Source organism: Acanthochromis polyacanthus, chromosome 8, assembly GCF_021347895.1.
Source record: "Acanthochromis polyacanthus isolate Apoly-LR-REF ecotype Palm Island chromosome 8, KAUST_Apoly_ChrSc, whole genome shotgun sequence".
NCBI lineage: Eukaryota > Metazoa > Chordata > Actinopteri > Pomacentridae > Acanthochromis > Acanthochromis polyacanthus.
Window position 1 is genome coordinate 39,755,642 of NC_067120.1, and position 17,434 is coordinate 39,773,075.

Sequence of the window (17,434 nt, forward strand, 5' to 3'; positions counted from 1 at the left end):
ATTAAATTTCGGTTCTACAGTCATCCCTCACGGTGTGTTTAAGGACCGGAGAGAATTCATAAAACACTAAACTGATTGAAAGCAGTCGCATGAATGCCTCTGCAGCGTGTTGTTCACGTCAACACAGAAAATACCAACAACACACGTGTGCACACCGTCGCCTTTTCTCCTCACAGCCTATTGTGGAATGAGTGAGGATAAAAATGAAGCTTTTCATCCTTTCAGTGACGGTCCGATCTATTTCAGTCTGTGTTTGGGGTCGGCACCGATTCACAAAGCTTTCACTCGGCGTTTTCCAACAGTCCGACTCCATTTAGTGAAAAGAAAATTGTTGTGGAGGTTCACTTGTCTTCTCTGCGCCGACAAAATTGGAGCCAATCTGACCCCAATTTCTGTTCTGGAGAAGGATTCCTCTGTTCAGCCGCTGAACTCCAGACTGAATTTAATGCATTAAAACATAAACGGAGACAAAGTGTTGGCGGCTGGCTTTGCTTTGAAAGCAGAAGGGGACGTATGTTTACAGTCTTTGGTCCACATTTCACCAAAGATGATTTAAATATTGTCTGATAGAAACTGAAACTTGTCCAAAATTGCTCAAAATTTGTGTAAAATAAGATAAAATACGGGCCAAAATGACTCAAACTCATCTAAAATGGCCAAAAACTTTCATAAAAGACCTTAAATTTGTCCAGAATAAGACAAAGATGCCACAAAATGACTCAAACTCATTCAAAATGACATAAAACTTGTCCCAAAACACTTAAAATCTCTGAAAGATGAGACAAAGATGGTCTAAAGTTTCTCAAAATTGTCCAAAATGACAATAATGAGTAATTATTAGCCATTAAAAATGGAAGAAAAATGCTAAATTTCCAATCCAGGTTGGTATTATAGATCCATATTTCTACTAAAATACACTCTTTGGTCGACATTTCACCAAAGCTGACTTGAATCTCGTCTGAAATCATTTGAAATGTGTCCCAATTGAGATAAAAACAGTCTAAAACGACTCAAAAGTGTCAAGAAAGACTTGAAACTTGTCCTAAAATACTCAAAAGTTGTACAAAGTCACAGAAAGATGGCCAAAAATTACAAAAAAATTGACTATAATAACAAAAATGAATGATTATTGATGTTTGAAAATGGAAAAAAGTGCAAAATCTTCAGTTTTTGGTCAACATTTTGACCAAAGATGTTTTTTAATCTTGTCTTATATTACCTGAAAATTATTTTCTTTAACTTTACAGTTACTTAACACGGGTTCAAAATGAGTCAAACTCAACTAAAATGACAAAAAAAACTTCCATAGAAGACCTCAAATTTATCCAAAATAAGACAAAGATGGTATAAAATGATTCAAAATTGTAGAAAATATCAATAATGAGGAATTAATGACCCTGAAAAATGGAAGAAAATGCTAAAGCTCCAATCCAGGCTGCTCTCGTGTCTCCATAAAGTTCCTGTAAGTGTATCTATATGGATGGATCCATATTTCTACTTTGGTCGACATTTCACCACAGATGATTTGAATCTCGTTTGACATTACTCCAAATGTGTCTAAAGTTGCAGAAAATTTGTGTAAAATAGAATTTAAAAATTGGCCCCAAATGATACAAAATTGTCCAAAATGACCAAAAACTTTCAAAAAAGGCTTCAAATGTGTCCAAAATCTGACACAGACGGTCCAAAGTGACTCAAACTTTTTCCAACAGTCCGACTCCATTAAGAGAAAGAAACTTGTGGAGGTAAAGTTGTGTTGGAGCCGGTGTTCTGAAGAAGGATTCCTCTTTACAGGCTGAACTGAATGCATTAAAACATGAACAGAGAGGACGTGTGGGCAGCTTGCTGTGCTTTGAAAGCAGAAGGTGACAGACGTTTGATTTGTTCAGTCAAACTTTAATTGTTTTACAGAAACGTCTCCAACAAACAGAACTGAAGCTTCAGTTTGTCTCAGTTCAGGAAAACGTTGATCCACCGCTAAGATTTGCTTGAATTATTTGTTGTTTGGGACCTAAGAACTAAGTTCTGGAAAAGAACTGGGTTAAATCTAGAGAATTTCATGTTTTCAGACCTGGAAAACTAAAAAGAAAAAAGCTGTGAAGCCGTTTTAATGTTCAGAAATAAAACTCCTGCAGACATGAAATATGGTGAAAACACAGAACAGTTTAGATCCAAGAGGAAAAAATGGGCAAAAAGGGAAAAACCTCCAATCCAGGCTGGTCTAGTGTCTCCATAAAGTCCCTGTAAGTGTTTATAGATGGATGGATCCATGTTTCTACTAAATACAGTCTTTGGTCCACACTTCACCAAAGAAGACTTAAATCTCGTCTAGAATTGGTCAGAATTTGTGTAAAATAAGACAAAGATGGTCCAAAGTGACTCAAACTCATTCAAAATGACCGAAAACTTTGACAAAACACGTAAAATTTGTTCAAAATAGGACAAAGGTGGTCTAAATGGTGGTCAGTTCACACATTCTTTATCTCATTTTAAACAAATTTTGAGACAGTTTGGATGAGATTCCAATCATCTTTGGTCAAATGTGGAACAAAGACTGGATTTTAGCAGAAACATGGATCCATCCATAGATAAACACTGACAGGAACTTTATGGAGACACTACACCAGCCTGGATTGGAAATTTAGTTGTTTTTTTTAAATTTTCAATGACCAATAATTATTCATTATTGTGAATTTGGACACTTTAATGTAATTTTAGAGAAATTTTGAGTAATTCTGAGCAGATTTGATTGGTTATAAACAATCTTTATCTTATTTTAGATAAATTTCTGTCATTTCGTACAGGTTTTAAGAAATGTTAGATTGATATTTTGGTCAAATTTCAAGTAATTTTGGACAATTTTGATTCATTTTGGAAAGATTTCAAGTGTAAACATCAGATTCTACTGATGCTAGTCTCACCTCTTTTAAGAGTAAGTTTCGCATCATTATGGACCATTTTTTAAATCTTATATTAGACCAATTTTGAGCCAGTTTGGACGAGATTCCAGTCGTTTTTGGTGAAATGTCGACCAAAGACTGTATTTTAGTAGAAACATGGATCCATCCATAGATATACAGGAACTTTATGGAGACACTAGACCAGCCTGGATTGAATGATCTGAAACTTTTCTTCCATTTTCAAGGACCAATAATTCAACGTTTGTTCTCTGTTGGATCCATTCAATCCTTATAATCTGCTGTAAACTGTCCCGTCTGAGTTTAAACCACATTTCATGGCTGCAGGAGTTTTATTTCTGGAGATATTGAACCATTAAAATGGTTCCACAGCTGGTTTTTCAAGGTGAAAAAACAAAAACGTCCAAGTCTGAAAACATGAAATCCTCAGAATTCAGCCAAAACATTCTACAGAAGTTAGTTTTGGGTCCCAAACAACAAATAAAGTGAATAAATCAGAGCCTGTGGATCTGAAACGACACAAACTGATGAGAAACATTTCAGAATATAAAATACAAAAAGCAGGAGGTTAAAAGTGTGACGCTACGGAGTTTTGGTCGAATATTTCAAGTAGGAAACGTGGAGCGTTTAGATGAGGAGGAGCTGGAATATTTAAATAAAGGCACTTAATGAGCGACAGAACGCAGCAGGAAGATGGAACCAGAGTATAAAAATGTACAATAAATACAGATAAAGGGTTGTTCAAGGCTTAAATCATCGTAGGATTATCTCTAAACGGAAATAAAGTTGTAGTTCTTCACTGTCAGTTGGATTCTACAAGTCAAATGTCTGCAGGAATTTCAAAATAAAAGACAGTCTTTAGGTGGTTTAGTGAAATGTGACGCATGCATTCAGTTAAAAACGGAATAAAAACAATAAGAACATGTAGATTAGCGTTAGCTCGTGGTCCATGTCTGATAAATTGTTCCCTCTTGGTGCTCAGTCGACGTTCCTGTACCTGGAGAAGAGGTTGTAGAGGACGCGAAGGGTCGACTTCAGGTCACAGTTCACAATGTCTGAAGGAAAAGAAGAGGAAAACAGAAGAGTTTACTGAACCTGCTGCGTCCTGTTCAGCTCCACCGCCTCAGTCCACCACAGGAGGCTTTAGTTTTGGTCAACGAGGAGAAAAAAAGAGCCTTTGAGCTCATTCAGCCGCTTTGACCTGATTAGAATTTATTTTCTGCAGTTTTTCGGTGAATTTAAGCTTCAATAATGTTGTTTTTCTAACAGTGTGGTGGATGTGAACCGTCAGTCTGCAGCGTTTCACTGTCAAACACAGATCAGTGGATTTTATTTTGAAAAATTCTACAAATTAAATCACATTTATGAGTCTGGATGAGGCCCGTGGCTGACATTCTTTCACATTTCTAACAGAATTTTCTTAAAGCTGCAGCCAGAAAAAAAACATCTGATTACTTATCATTTTACAAAAGGCTCTGATGGATAAATCAGCGTGTGTATAAATATATTTATGTCCACATTGGAGCTTTTTACCCTCGAAAATTAGAATCAGCACCAAAATTTAGGTATGAAACTCGTTTTATCTTCAAAAAATGGTAAAACTGACACCATTTATCAGCCAGAAACTGGAAAAAAATCACCAAATTATCAAATTTCCCACAGTCCCCAAACTACTCATCTGTTTATTTTCAGCAAATCTTTGACTCTGTGTGTAAAACGTACAGATTTTGATTAAATAATTTTCAGCTTAGTCTTGGCTAAGAACCAAGCTTAATATGTTTGATTATGTATTTTATAAGCGTTTAAAACATGTCGGACGTGTTGACTGCAGGTTCTTCAGTGCTTTTGAAATGAATAACAAACGTTTTCTAGCTTCATACGGTTACAGAGCAGCGTTAGAAGCGGTCGTCGTACCTTCAGGTCGAGGCTTTGGTCTCTCCAGACCTCCGTCCTGCATCAGCTCAAAGGAGAAGGACACGTTGTGAACCTGAGGACAGAAACATGGAGATGTCTGAACACGTTACATACATGGAACACGGACTAAATCCTCTGTTCAGTGGGAGCAGCACAAACACTTCCAGCTGCTTCACGTCCACAGAGGAGGGCCCAGATTATCAGACATTTAATGCACTTTTTCTGAACTTCATCAGTCCAGCAGAGAAACATCTGAGTTCTGGTAAAAACTGACCCAGATCAGTTTGAATCCATCCAGGGCCTCAGTCTGAAGAATAAACCTGCTCTGATGTAGAGCCATTTTTTGGTTCAGTTTTGGACACATCTGGGCCATTTTGGGATAATTATTGTGCCTTTTTGAAGAAGTTTTAACGACTTTCAGAGACTTTTTGGGTTATTAAACAATTTTCAAGTAATTTTGAACAATTTACATGTTATTTTTAACACTATGGAGAAATTCTAGACAAGTGAACAAACACTTCACTGTCCATGTCCCATATTTTCATATTTAGGAGGAATAAAGCTTCTTTAGCTATTCTCAGTATCTTGGAGGGTTTTACGTCGACGACTGGTGTCTTTTTGTGTAGTTTTGGATCAATCTGGACACATTGGGGTAATTTGGGGTAAATATTATGTAATTTTGAAGACGTTTTCCAGTAAAGTTATAGCGTTTTTAAGTTAATAAACAATTTTCATGTAAATTTGGACAATTTTAATGACATTTTGAACAATACTGATTCATTTTGGACATATCTAAAGGCTTTTTAAAAAAAACATTTGAGTAATTTAGCTCTTCTCAGCATCACAGTTTCCATTTTTGAACATCTTGGAGGGTTTTACGGAGACTCCTGGTGTCACTTGCTCTGGTTTTTATCTCAACATGAACGTTTTGATAATTAGTCCTGTTTCACCTTTAACAGAACACACCGATCAAAGCCTTTTCTTACAGCATTTTGCTCCACTGTTATTTTTTCTTTTTTTATCTGGGTGAGAATGGAGGCCGTGAACCGTCTCTGGTTGTGACCTCCACTCCTGGATCGATGCTGGTTTGTGAGGAGGCGCTGGGAGCTAGCCGTCCTCTCAATAGCTCCAGAAATGCCATCCGTCGTCCCCGGAGCCCGTCCTCCTCTGCTGCAGGAGCAGACGCCTCGGCAGCCTTTTGTCTGGGTGTTGGCCAGCAGCCGCCGCCGAGCTGCCAGCAGAAAATGGGCACCGAGGACTGGACAAGAGGAAGCAGAGCCGACAGCATCTGTAATCTCCTGCTGCACAGGGAGGCAGTGGAGGGAGGTCCAGCCTGGAGGAGGAGCATCCTGATCCTCCTGCAGCTTTCTGTGCGAGGTCACAGCGTTATTAAAACATCTTCCACCGGTTCATTCTGACTGGGTTCTGGATTCTTCAGTCATCTTCTACAGGATCAGAGGAGGACGGCCACGCTGGGCTGGAAGACCTCCAGACCACACCGAAATAAGGCGCAGAAAATGTCATTTTAGAGTCATTGGGGGAGATTTTGATCACTTTGAAAGGCTTTTATTTCTTTGGATAAATTATTTAAAGACATCTGGGACAATTTTGTGTCACTTTGAGCAGTTTTTGGAGCAATTTTTGACAAAAAAAAAGAAATCTGGGATGATTTTTTTGTAAGTTCACGTACTTTTGATCGACTCGTTGAGACATTTGGAACATTTTTTGAGTCATTTTCACCAGCTGTAGAGTAACTCTGGATAACTTTCATGTCTTTTTGAACTCTTCTGAGTCATTCTGAGAAATTTGGAAACATTTTTGTAATTTTGAAAACTGGATATTATATCAAAATGACAATTTTGTATCATTTTGGACAAAATTCGAGGTCCTTTTGAACAATTTTTGAATGATTTTGGGAAATACTGAGTCATTGTGAAAGGTTTTGTTATTTTTGGGACTGACTAATAATTCTGAGCATTTTTTGAGTAATTTTTGACAAATATTAAAACATTTGGAAAGTTTTTTTCATGTAAATTGGCCAATTTACACACGAGTTTTGGTAAAAACTGCAAACAAATCAGTTTATTAACAATTTATCCACGTGTTTAGAAATAAAAATGAGACAAATTTTAAATAATGTTGGAAAAATGTGAGTAATTTATTTAAAACTTCAGGAATCTTTGAATAATTTCTGAGTAATTTTGGGAAATATTTGGGAAAATCTGGACAAATTTGGCAATTTTGAACAATTCTTTCAGTGATTCTGAACAATTTTTGCGTAATTCTGGTCAATTTTCATGTCTTTTTGAACAATTTGTGAGTCATTTCGGACAATTGTTGAGAAATTTGGACAAATTTGAGTTATTTTGGACAACTTTCAACTAATTTTGAACAATTCTTTGAGCCGTTATCAACATCTTTGGAGGATTTTTTAAAACAGTTTTCAGGCAATTCTGGACAATTTTCAAGTGTTTTTATAACAATTTCTGAGTCATTTTGATCATTCTTTGGTTTATTTTATTGAAACTTTTAATCATTTTCCACAGTTCTTGAATTATTTTTGACCTTTAAATGAATTTCAGACGGTTTCTGGGCATTTTGAGAGTCGCTGTGGACCGGATTATTTCAGTTATAACTGAGTCATTTTGACCATTTTCTGTGTCATTCTGAACAGATCTGAGCCTTTCTGGATCCATTTAAAGTCATTTAGGACAATTCTTGAGCAATTTCAGACCATTACTTTCTAAAAAAAAAAGAAAAAAACTCTGAACATCAATATTATGGGATGTATGAGCTCAGAAATACTTGAAGAAATCCCAAATTAATTTACAAAGTGATAAATTTAGATCTACTTCTATTTACTTCAAGGATCTGTAACTCTGGAAATATTCACAGTAGAACTCTGGCTATTAAAGAAACTAAAGTTTAGCTCATTTAAAAAAGTAACCAGACTTTTTTCCCACTAAGCTCCAACCAGCTGTAACCATGGTAACTGTACACAACAAAACAGCCTCAGCTGGAGCCTCAGAAGATATAAAAATAAACCAAATTAAACGAGGTTTCAGAGTTCTTTTTTAACTAGATTAAATGTTTGTATTTACTAAAAAGCTAATGATTCAAATTTGACTAAAACTAACAGTAAATAAAACATTTTAATTAAAAAACTTTAAGTTTGAATTCAGCACATTTACATCCATATTTCCACACCTACCAAAGATAAAATGGGTTAGAATTCCAACACAGTTTACCAGTATGGTTACACATGAAGCCGTACTTTGAAATATCCGTTTAAAAACAGAGATAATATGTTGCAATGTATGCAGCTAGATTAGGTCCAGACAGCAAACTGTGGATATTTTAACACCTTTTAGTTCAGAGGAAAGAGACTGTAAAAATCTAGTTTTTTGGTTTCTCAGCTGACTGACAGAGACAGAAAAATGGATCCAACTTTACCTTTTGGTCGAAGTTCTCCGGTGTGAGGAAGAAGTTGTAGAGCGGCACAAAGTATCCCTCCAGCAGCCCCATCAGTAGCACCAGATAGACGCCGTCTGCAAACTGAAGCAGTGGGACGGACACATGAAAGATTAAAAAGAAGTTTTAAATACCAGCGATCTGTTAACATTTAGATTTAGTCCTATAAACATCAGTAAACAGTCGATTCTACAAGTTAGAAAACTGTGATCAATAAATCTCAAACTTCTGCTCAATCATCCCTAATTAGCCTGAAACAGTATGAAAGGAAGCACGGTGGAGGCAGCATCATGATGTGAAGCACGGTGGTGGCAGCATCATGATGTGAAGCACGGTGGTGGCAGCATCATGATGTGAAGCATGGTGGTGGCAGCATCATGACATGAAGCATGGTGGAGGCAGCATCATGATATGAAGCATGGTGGAGGCAGCATCATGATGTGAAGCACGGTGGTGGCAGCATCATGATGTGAAGCACGGTGGTGGCAGCATCATGATGTGAAGCATGGTGGTGGCAGCATCATGACATGAAGCATGGTGGAGGCAGCATCATGATATGAAGCATGGTGGTGGCAGCATCATGATGTGAAGCACGGTGGTGGCAGCATCATGACATGAAGCACGGTGGAGGCAGCATCGTGACGTGAAGCACGGTGGAGGCAGCATCGTGATGTGAAGCACGGTGGAGGCAGCATCGTGATGTGAAGCACGGTGGAGGCAGCATCATGACGTGAAGCACGGTGGAGGCAGCATCATGATATGAAGCACGGTGGTGGCAGCATCATGATATGAAGCACGGTGGAGGCAGCATCATGATATGAAGCACGGTGGAGGCAGCATCATGACGTGAAGCACGGTGGAGGCAGCATCATGATGTGAAGCACGGTGGAGGCAGCATCATGATGTGAAGCATGGTGGAGGCAGCAGCATGATGTGAAGCATGGTGGAGGCTGCCTCATGATGTTTTGTGCTTAAAGATGGAACTTTCATGATGGCTTTCGTTTTTTCCATATTTCAATATATAAACAGAGATTATTTGATGTATTGTCCAATATTACAGATCCTGAATCAGTGACATGATGAGAAACTGTGAAAATTTCAAGTTTTTATCTTTAATAGTTCCTCAGATGTGACAATGTGAGAAAAAAAACTTCCTCAAGTGGGTCAACGGTTTTGACGACCCAGTAGTAAATCATAAGTTAAATACCATGCATGTTAGTGGTTTATATCTTTTTCTATTTCTTTTAATTAATAATTAATATATACTTCATACAGTGTAGCATCAGCTTTTCCCTGTACGTTTACAGGTGTGTAACTTACCTGTGTGTCGAGCTCAGACACCTCCAGGTTGAGCTTGTTCAGGTGTTTGTTCACAAAAGTGATCAATGTCTGAGAAAACAAGACAAACATTTGAGCTCAGTCAGTGTAATAAGATATGATAAAAACTCTTCTTGTATTAAGGAGACTTGAAACTAGCGACTGAGATCATAAATGTATTGAGGAAATGTTTACTGAGGTAACAAATCAACTTAGAAATGGGCTTTTTTTGTCATAGACTTGTATGTAACTGGGTTTCTTATCGCCCCCTGCTGGCTGTTAGAAATAATGCAGGTTTAAAGCATCATTTTTTTGACCAATATACTATGTCCATCTTTAATATTCAATCAATGGATTTAAAGCCCAAATATGCCACATTTTGTGTTTTTATATGTATTTTTGATTGAATTAGGCACTGTAATTTCATTATGTCACAAAAAAGAAAATCTGGAGTTGTCTTTTAAGATTAAGCAGCAAAAACTGCCTAATGGGTGACCTTTTTGAAGCCTTGACGATGGAATTTGTCTGTCGCCATCTTGTTTTTTTCAAACCAGACGTGACCAGCGTAACTACACTCTCGTCTGTTATATCGTCCTCCATGTTGTCCTAAAATATTCCCCACTTTAATGTTTATTTTCCTCTAATTACAAACATCATTTACTAAATTAACATCATGATGTATTGGCAAAGACTTTAAACTAGCAACAGAGACCATAAACTTAGTAGGAACATGTTTACAGAGGTAATAAATCAAGATAGAAGTTCTCATTTCTCATCTATACAATCAGACAATTTTTCCAACAAGAGGAGTCGCCCCCTGCTGACTGTTAGACAGAATGCAGGATGAAGGCTTCCCTTTTCAGAAACTGTCCATCTTTTCTCAACATTGTGGGAGTTTAAATGACAAATATAGAAGCTTTTGTTTGAATTTCAGCCAATATTTGACAATCCTCTGTAACTTTTTGATAATATTTAATTGTAAAAGGCTCCATAACTCACAAAATACACATAATTCTGTATTTAAAGAGATTTTAAACAAGCAATTGGGACCATTACGTTATCAGTTAAATGAGGTAATAAATCACGTGAGAAGTCGATTAACATTCTCATAGACCTCTGTGTAATTGGAATTAGTGTTAGAGGTCAGAGGAGTCACCCCCTGCTGGTTGTTAGAAATAATGCAGGTTTAAGGTTTCAGTTTTCAGATCTTTTATATACAGTCTATGGATTAAATACCGAAAATATTTTAGCTAATATTTGGAAATAATGTAGTTTGAATGTTTCACTTTCAGACCCAAAGGCTACGTCCATAAATTTTATTCTAAAAGGTGCTATAATTTACAAAATAAACAGCAAATTGTATTAAAAAAGATCTGAAACTAGCGATTGAGACCATGAAGTTATGAGTAAAATGTTAACATGTTCAGGTGAGAAGTCGGCTAATGTTGTCATAGACTTCTGTGTAACTAGAGCCAGAGGAGTCGCCCCCTGCTGGTTGTCAGAAGTAATGCAGCAAGTTAAAGGCTTCACTTTTCAGAAACTGACGCTACATCCATCTTTTCTAAACATTGTAAGGGCTTAAATGACAAATACAAAAGCTTTTGTTTTGTGTTTTGGCCAACAATTGACAGTCCTCGGTACCTTTTTGACCACATTCAGTTTATCCGGAGCGTGGTCGAACAGGGTGTCGAAAGCATCGCGCTCTGTTGAAAACACACAAAACAAATGGTGAACCAGAAAACACTTTAACCTTACTGTTCAATAGTTGTTGTTCTTAATGAAAACATACCGTGTCTGCCAGAGAAAGCCCTGCAGAAAAACACACAAGAAAAGAGAGAAAACGTGTCATAAATACGGAGGGAGCTTATGCTTATTGACAATTTCACACCTGAATATTCATAATAAAGAGAAAATAAAAGGCTTCCAACTCAATCGCAGAGGAATGTGGAGGACGGAGGGATTATGTCGGAGAAATGACAACACAATAACGTAGCTGGGGTCTCATAATTCCATCAACAATAGCGCACCTCGGCGCGTTGAAACGACCTGCGGGACGGCGACATACTGCAGCACAATGCAGCGACCTCAGAGCGCCGCCGGACGGACGAAGACGAGTCGCTGAGCGGCTCTTCTGTGGGAACGTTGGGATGCTGCTGCTGGAGAGGGTCAGGTGGGTTCTGGAGGGGAGGGAACGCCGACGTCCCCCCCAGGACCAGATATCGCAGCGGGCAGGCCAGCAAGACGTGGCAGCAGCTCAGTCAGTGGCACACATGTTCACGGTGTAATCTCTGATGGCAACGGCAGGCAGGTCCGGGCAGCCGTCCTGGTGTAATAACCCGTGTGTGTGTGTTATTAGCAGTCCGTCCATCCACCGTGACAAAACGAGTGTCTTGGCCTGCCGTTATCTCCCCGGTTGCCGCTGTCAGGCTGCAGGACAAACTCACAGCGAGACAAACAGCGAGCCGTTTAAATTGTCTAATTCTTCCGCTAAGGCTGCCATCACGTCTCTGCTTCAGATACAACAGTCGTCTGTTCACAGCGTTTCTGCTAACGGCAAACAGGAGGATCCGCAAACAAGCACTACCATGTAATGCAGAGCACAAACCAGTCCATGAACACATAAATAGCACAAATCTGTCCATGAACACATAAATAAATAGCACAAATCTGTCCATGAACACATAAATAAATAGCACAAATCTGTCTGAAAAACGCATAAAACACTGGACCGGTGACACAGTTGTTATGGGAAGCATGAAAATATAACAAAAATGTCCACAAATGATACAAATTTTGACTGAAATTTACTATTTATCCATTATAGGACCATGATGCTGCCGCCGCCGTGCTTCACATTTGTTGTAAGAAACGTGGAAATATAACAAGAATGTGCAACTTTTACTGATACTTATTATTTATCCATTGTAGCGCCATGATGTTGGCGCCACCATGCTTCACACTTGTAAACAAAAACGCTGAAAATATAACAAAAATGTAAATAAATAAGAGTTTTATTGATATTTATTATTTATCCATTATAGGACCATGATGCTGCCGCCACCATGCTTCACCTTTGTTATAAGAAGTATAAAAATCTAACAAAAATTTATATAAATAACCCAGATTTTTACTGATATTTCTTATTTATCCAGCCGTGCTTCACAGCTGTTACAAGAAGCATGAAAATCTATCAAAAATATACTATAAACTTTGGACTGTAAAATATTCAGGTACACAGTAAATATTGCTAAATAAATGGGTAAATAGATATAAAACACTAGACAGGTGTTACAGTTGTTATGAGACGCATGAAAATCTAACAAAAATATACATAAATAACAGATTTTTACTGATATTTACTATTTATCCATTATGGGACCATGATGCTGCCGCCACTGTGCTTTGAAATAGAAGAAATTAAAGTTTCTGCTGCAAAACATTCACGTACACGGCAGCGGTGTAAACAGTGCTACATAAATCAGTAAATGGATATAAAACACTAGAATAGTATCACAGTTGTTATGAGAATCCTAAAAACTGAGGTAAATAATCATATAAATAACAGAATATTACTGATATTTATTATTTATCTATTCTAGGATTTGTTCTGTTTATGGGAAGAACTACATTTATTTTGAAACAGAAGAACGCAGGGTTTCTGATGAAATATTCCCGCTAAAAGTAAAAACAGACGACTAAAATATTTAAGTACACGGTAGAGCTGTTTCTTACTCGGTGTTTCCGGTGATTTCCTCTTGAATTTGTCTGGACTGAAGGATTCCTTCTCTCTTCTGAAACACAAAAAGACAAAACAGAGCACACGTGTGTGAGAAATCCTTATGATATGGAGGATCAATCAGGATCAGATGACTGGAAATGTCACAAATTACTCAAAAAAAAAAGTTCAAAATGACATGAAAATTACTCAAAATGATTACAAGAAATTGTCCAAAATTACTCAAAAATTGGCCAAAGTGCTTCAGCACTTATTTCATGGCTTCACGGTTATAGAAAACAATAACAAAAATCAGATTTGGTCTTCAAACCGAGACACCTGGATGGATGTAAACTGATCTGGTGTCAGTTTTTACCAGAACTCAGGTGTGTTTCTCCTCCTAAATGTCATGGTTCTATCTGCTGGACTGATGAAGTTCTGAGGCTCAGAAATGACGGAACATTAAGAACTCACCTGTACGACGACCACCTGGATGGAGACGTGGTCCGGCAGTCTGATTGGAGCTCTGAAGTGCTGCGACAGCGCCACCAGCAGGTGGAGGATGGCGACGATGCTCTTAGCATGGACCGCTAACGAGGGGAGAAGAAAAAGTCATGGAGCAAAAAACAAACGATACAGCTGCTGCACATAAATAACAATAATAATAATAATAAACATGAGTTATAATAATATATCACATCTGCTGTTCTTTGGGCTTTTCAAATCAATCAAACATTTAGAAATCAGCATATTTTTACATTTCTTTTGCACGGAAAGCTTCTTAGAACTCCTTCTCGACCATCTCTGATACGCATTAGATTTTTAAGCACAAAAATAAGACTATTTATGAACACATTTGCGAAATTTTAGCTCGATAAATTAAATATTTCCCAAGTTAAATGCATTTTTAAACTACTCGTGAACCCAGTTTGAGGCTGCGTTTGAATAAGAACATCTCAGAGCTAAATATGATAAAAAAAAACCTGAAATCTTCTCAGTTATGGTAAATGGTAAATGGTTGTATTTATATAGTGCTTTTATCCAAAGCGCTTTACAGGATACATCACATTCACCAATTCACACACTGATGGCGGATAGTTAAAATAGCTCACAGTTTGATTACATTGGCATCTAAATTTACATTCAAGTTTAACCAAATGCTAACATGCTAAATATCATGCTAAGTTAGCTGATTTGCTAGGTAATAAGGTAGTGGTCATGTTAGGGTTAGCCCTGCTTTTATACACTCATCTTAAGTTGTCCAGTGATGCGATATTGGTACCAGTTAGCATGCTAACTAGCTGAGATGCTAAGTGTACCATGAGCTCAACGGATATTTTAAGAACACACATTTGTAGCTAGCATCACTTAATGTTAGCATGCTGGCCTCCTAAAGGGATGGGAACAGTTAGCTAATTAGCTCAGTTGCTAACAGTAACATGAGTCATTTTAAGTTAATTGAAAGACACAGAAATAAGACACGGAAATAAGACACAGTTATTTCCCAGAATCTAAAGCTCTTCCTGCTGAAAGTAGTGATCTTGATGCCTTCGTGCTGCACATCAGATTCCTCCCTGATGGATCTAAACATGGAAAGAGGCTGTAGAGCTTCAGGAAGAATATAAATGCAGGAGCTCAGGACCTCAGACGGTCCAGTTTGGGCTGCAGGAAGCTTCACCAGGTAAAGGTAATCTGCCGTTCTTAAGGCTGCGTCCTTGGACGGCTAACGGACGTCTTCTCTCCGTGAATGAGCTGGAATGTAAATGACTTCCTTTTATTTCAGGAGAATCCTTCAATCAATTCACTTTTCTCCCTGCTTCCATCAGAAGTCAGTTCTGAGGTTTTACGGTGGCTTTTAGCTCCTCTCTTTGATTCGTTTCTGCCTTCAGGCTTCAATCAGAGACTTTAATCGATCCTGATTGTTCTGTCAGTCTAAAAGGTAAATCCTGTTTGTTCGGATGACGTGTTGCTCACCGGACCAAGCTCTTCACGCTCAGCTTTCTGCTGCATTTCTCTTATTTTTTGTCACTTTTTTTATTAAAATCGCTTCAAAGGTACACAACCTCGCCCTCTTAAAACTTCTTAATTCAATGTAAATTCCTTTAAATGTTAAAATATAATAGAAAATATGCGGCTTGTTAGTGCTCAGGGTGAGTTATTCATATGGAGTTCATTAAAAGCAGAAAAGGAAAAATGTGAAGAATGTTTAGAGACGGCAGCAGGAGGGAGATGATGTCCTTCATTTAAAAGAGTTCTAAATGCAGCACGACTCAGAAACACGCAGCCACAGTAAAAAAAAAAAAAACCATTAGATTCAGAGAAAAAAACGAGAAAATTTCAGGTTTTTATCTCCAATAGTTCCTGAGATAACGTAGACTCAAAATGGGTCGACAAGTAATAAAAACAAATAAATTTAACTCAGGAAATGTCTGATATATCGAGGTAAAATTTCAGAAATATCTTTATAAATATTCATATTTTGTGCTATAAAAATTTCAGGAAAATCAGAGATTGATGAGCAGAAATTGTTTAAAAAAAAAAACCCTGATGGAAACAGGATGATTGGTGTTCAAAGTTAGTCGATTAATTTGATTAATTTAACAAATATCTTCACAAACATCCAGATTTTTTGCTGTAAAAATGTCAGATGGTCGAGCAGAAGTTGTTCTGAACATCTGAAGCTGGATCTTGTTCTCCTTTTCAGTCAATTTGTTTTTGTATTTTATGTTTTTTTTGCGTTTTCCAAAATCGATTATGCACGTTTTTACTCCGTTTTCCGTCTTGTTTTTGCACACATTTCTGTTATTTTGTTGTTTTTGTGTTTATGGTGTTTTCCAAATAGATTTTGCACGTTTTCATCCCGTTTTCCGTCTTGTTTTTTCACATTTCTGCTCATATTTGTGTTGTTTTGTTGTTAAAACATATCCAGCAAAGCTTCAGATTAAACATCATAAATCCACTCTACACGATTCTAAGTTCTAATATTGAAATAATGCAGCCAAACATGCTCCAGAAAGCTAATAAATAAATCAGGTATAAACTGGATGCTTTAATTCCTCGCTGTGCTTGTATGAACTCATCTGAAAACCAAACCTTCTCTCTGAAAGCTTCTCCTCCATTGTTCATCCTCCATTTAATAACTAGTGACATCAGTAAAAGGCAGCGTGTTTTTAATTATCCTGTGTTGATAAAAGGAGCCCATCAATAGGTAGAATAGAGCTCTTATAACACGCTGCTGTTCTCCACCTGAAAGCTCAAAGGAAGGACGAGTAAATTCACATTAAACAGCTTCAACCTGCAGGAGCAATCAATGAAGCTCTACAGCTTTATTTAAGACTAGGCCCCAGTGGGTCGGTTATTTGCATTAGTTCTTATTAAATCATTATTAAATCAATTATTCCAAGCTTTCTGCACGGTACCATTTTTATTTCTCGATAAGTATTTATTAACACCAGAAGAGCAACGATTGGTCAATTAATTGATCAGTTGATTGACAGAAATACATCGTTTCAAGGTAGGATTCTAGATATTCTGATGAAAAAAACAAGGCAGATGGACGCACAGTGCGGTTTAATTACTTTAGAGACCAAACAAGTAACTGAGACAATATTCATGACAATGTTAAAAGTGCATTATTCCATCTCTATCTTGTAGAATTCTTCTTGTTTAGTGTCTGTTTTGACTCTGTGGAAGCTGAACCCTACTCTCTGATCAGTCTGGATGTGGTTGTCGAGCGGATGTTCGTCGTGTTGCTGACAGATGTTCATGTTGTTGACAGATGTTCATGTTGCTGACAGATGTTCGTCGTGCTGCTGACAGATGTTCGTCCTGTTGCTGACAGATGTTCGTCCTGTTGCTGACAGATGTTCGTCCTGTTGCTGACAGATGTTCGTCCTGTTGCTGACAGATGTTCGTCGTGTTGCTGACAGATGTTAGTCGTGTTGTTGACAGATGTTAGTCGTGTTGTTGACAGATGTTCGTCGTGTTGTTGACAGATGTTCGTCGTGTTGTTGACAGATGTTAGTCGTGTTGTTCGTCGTGCTGTTGACAGATGTTCATCATGTTGTTTCACAGATATTCATCATGTTGCTGACAGATG

At 37.7% G+C, this 17,434-nt stretch overlaps 1 protein-coding gene across 2 annotated transcripts in view; it reads right to left on the reverse strand.

Moving 5' to 3' along the window:
* Positions 1-1,875: 1,875 nt before the first annotated feature.
* parvaa (parvin, alpha a) overlaps positions 1,876-17,434 on the reverse strand; it is a 32,191-nt gene continuing 16,632 nt past the window's right edge. For both annotated transcript variants that reach the window (XM_022197333.2, XM_022197334.2), the window contains exons 6-13: positions 13,810-13,925; positions 13,353-13,411; positions 11,410-11,429; positions 11,262-11,323; positions 9,624-9,692; positions 8,286-8,387; positions 4,833-4,905; positions 1,876-3,973 (exon numbers count right to left, since the gene is read on the reverse strand). In XM_022197333.2, coding sequence (XP_022053025.1) covers positions 3,897-3,973; positions 4,833-4,905; positions 8,286-8,387; positions 9,624-9,692; positions 11,262-11,323; positions 11,410-11,429; positions 13,353-13,411; positions 13,810-13,925 — 578 coding nt within the window. In that variant the 3' untranslated portion in view covers positions 1,876-3,896. The remainder of the gene's footprint in view (positions 3,974-4,832; positions 4,906-8,285; positions 8,388-9,623; positions 9,693-11,261; positions 11,324-11,409; positions 11,430-13,352; positions 13,412-13,809; positions 13,926-17,434) is intronic.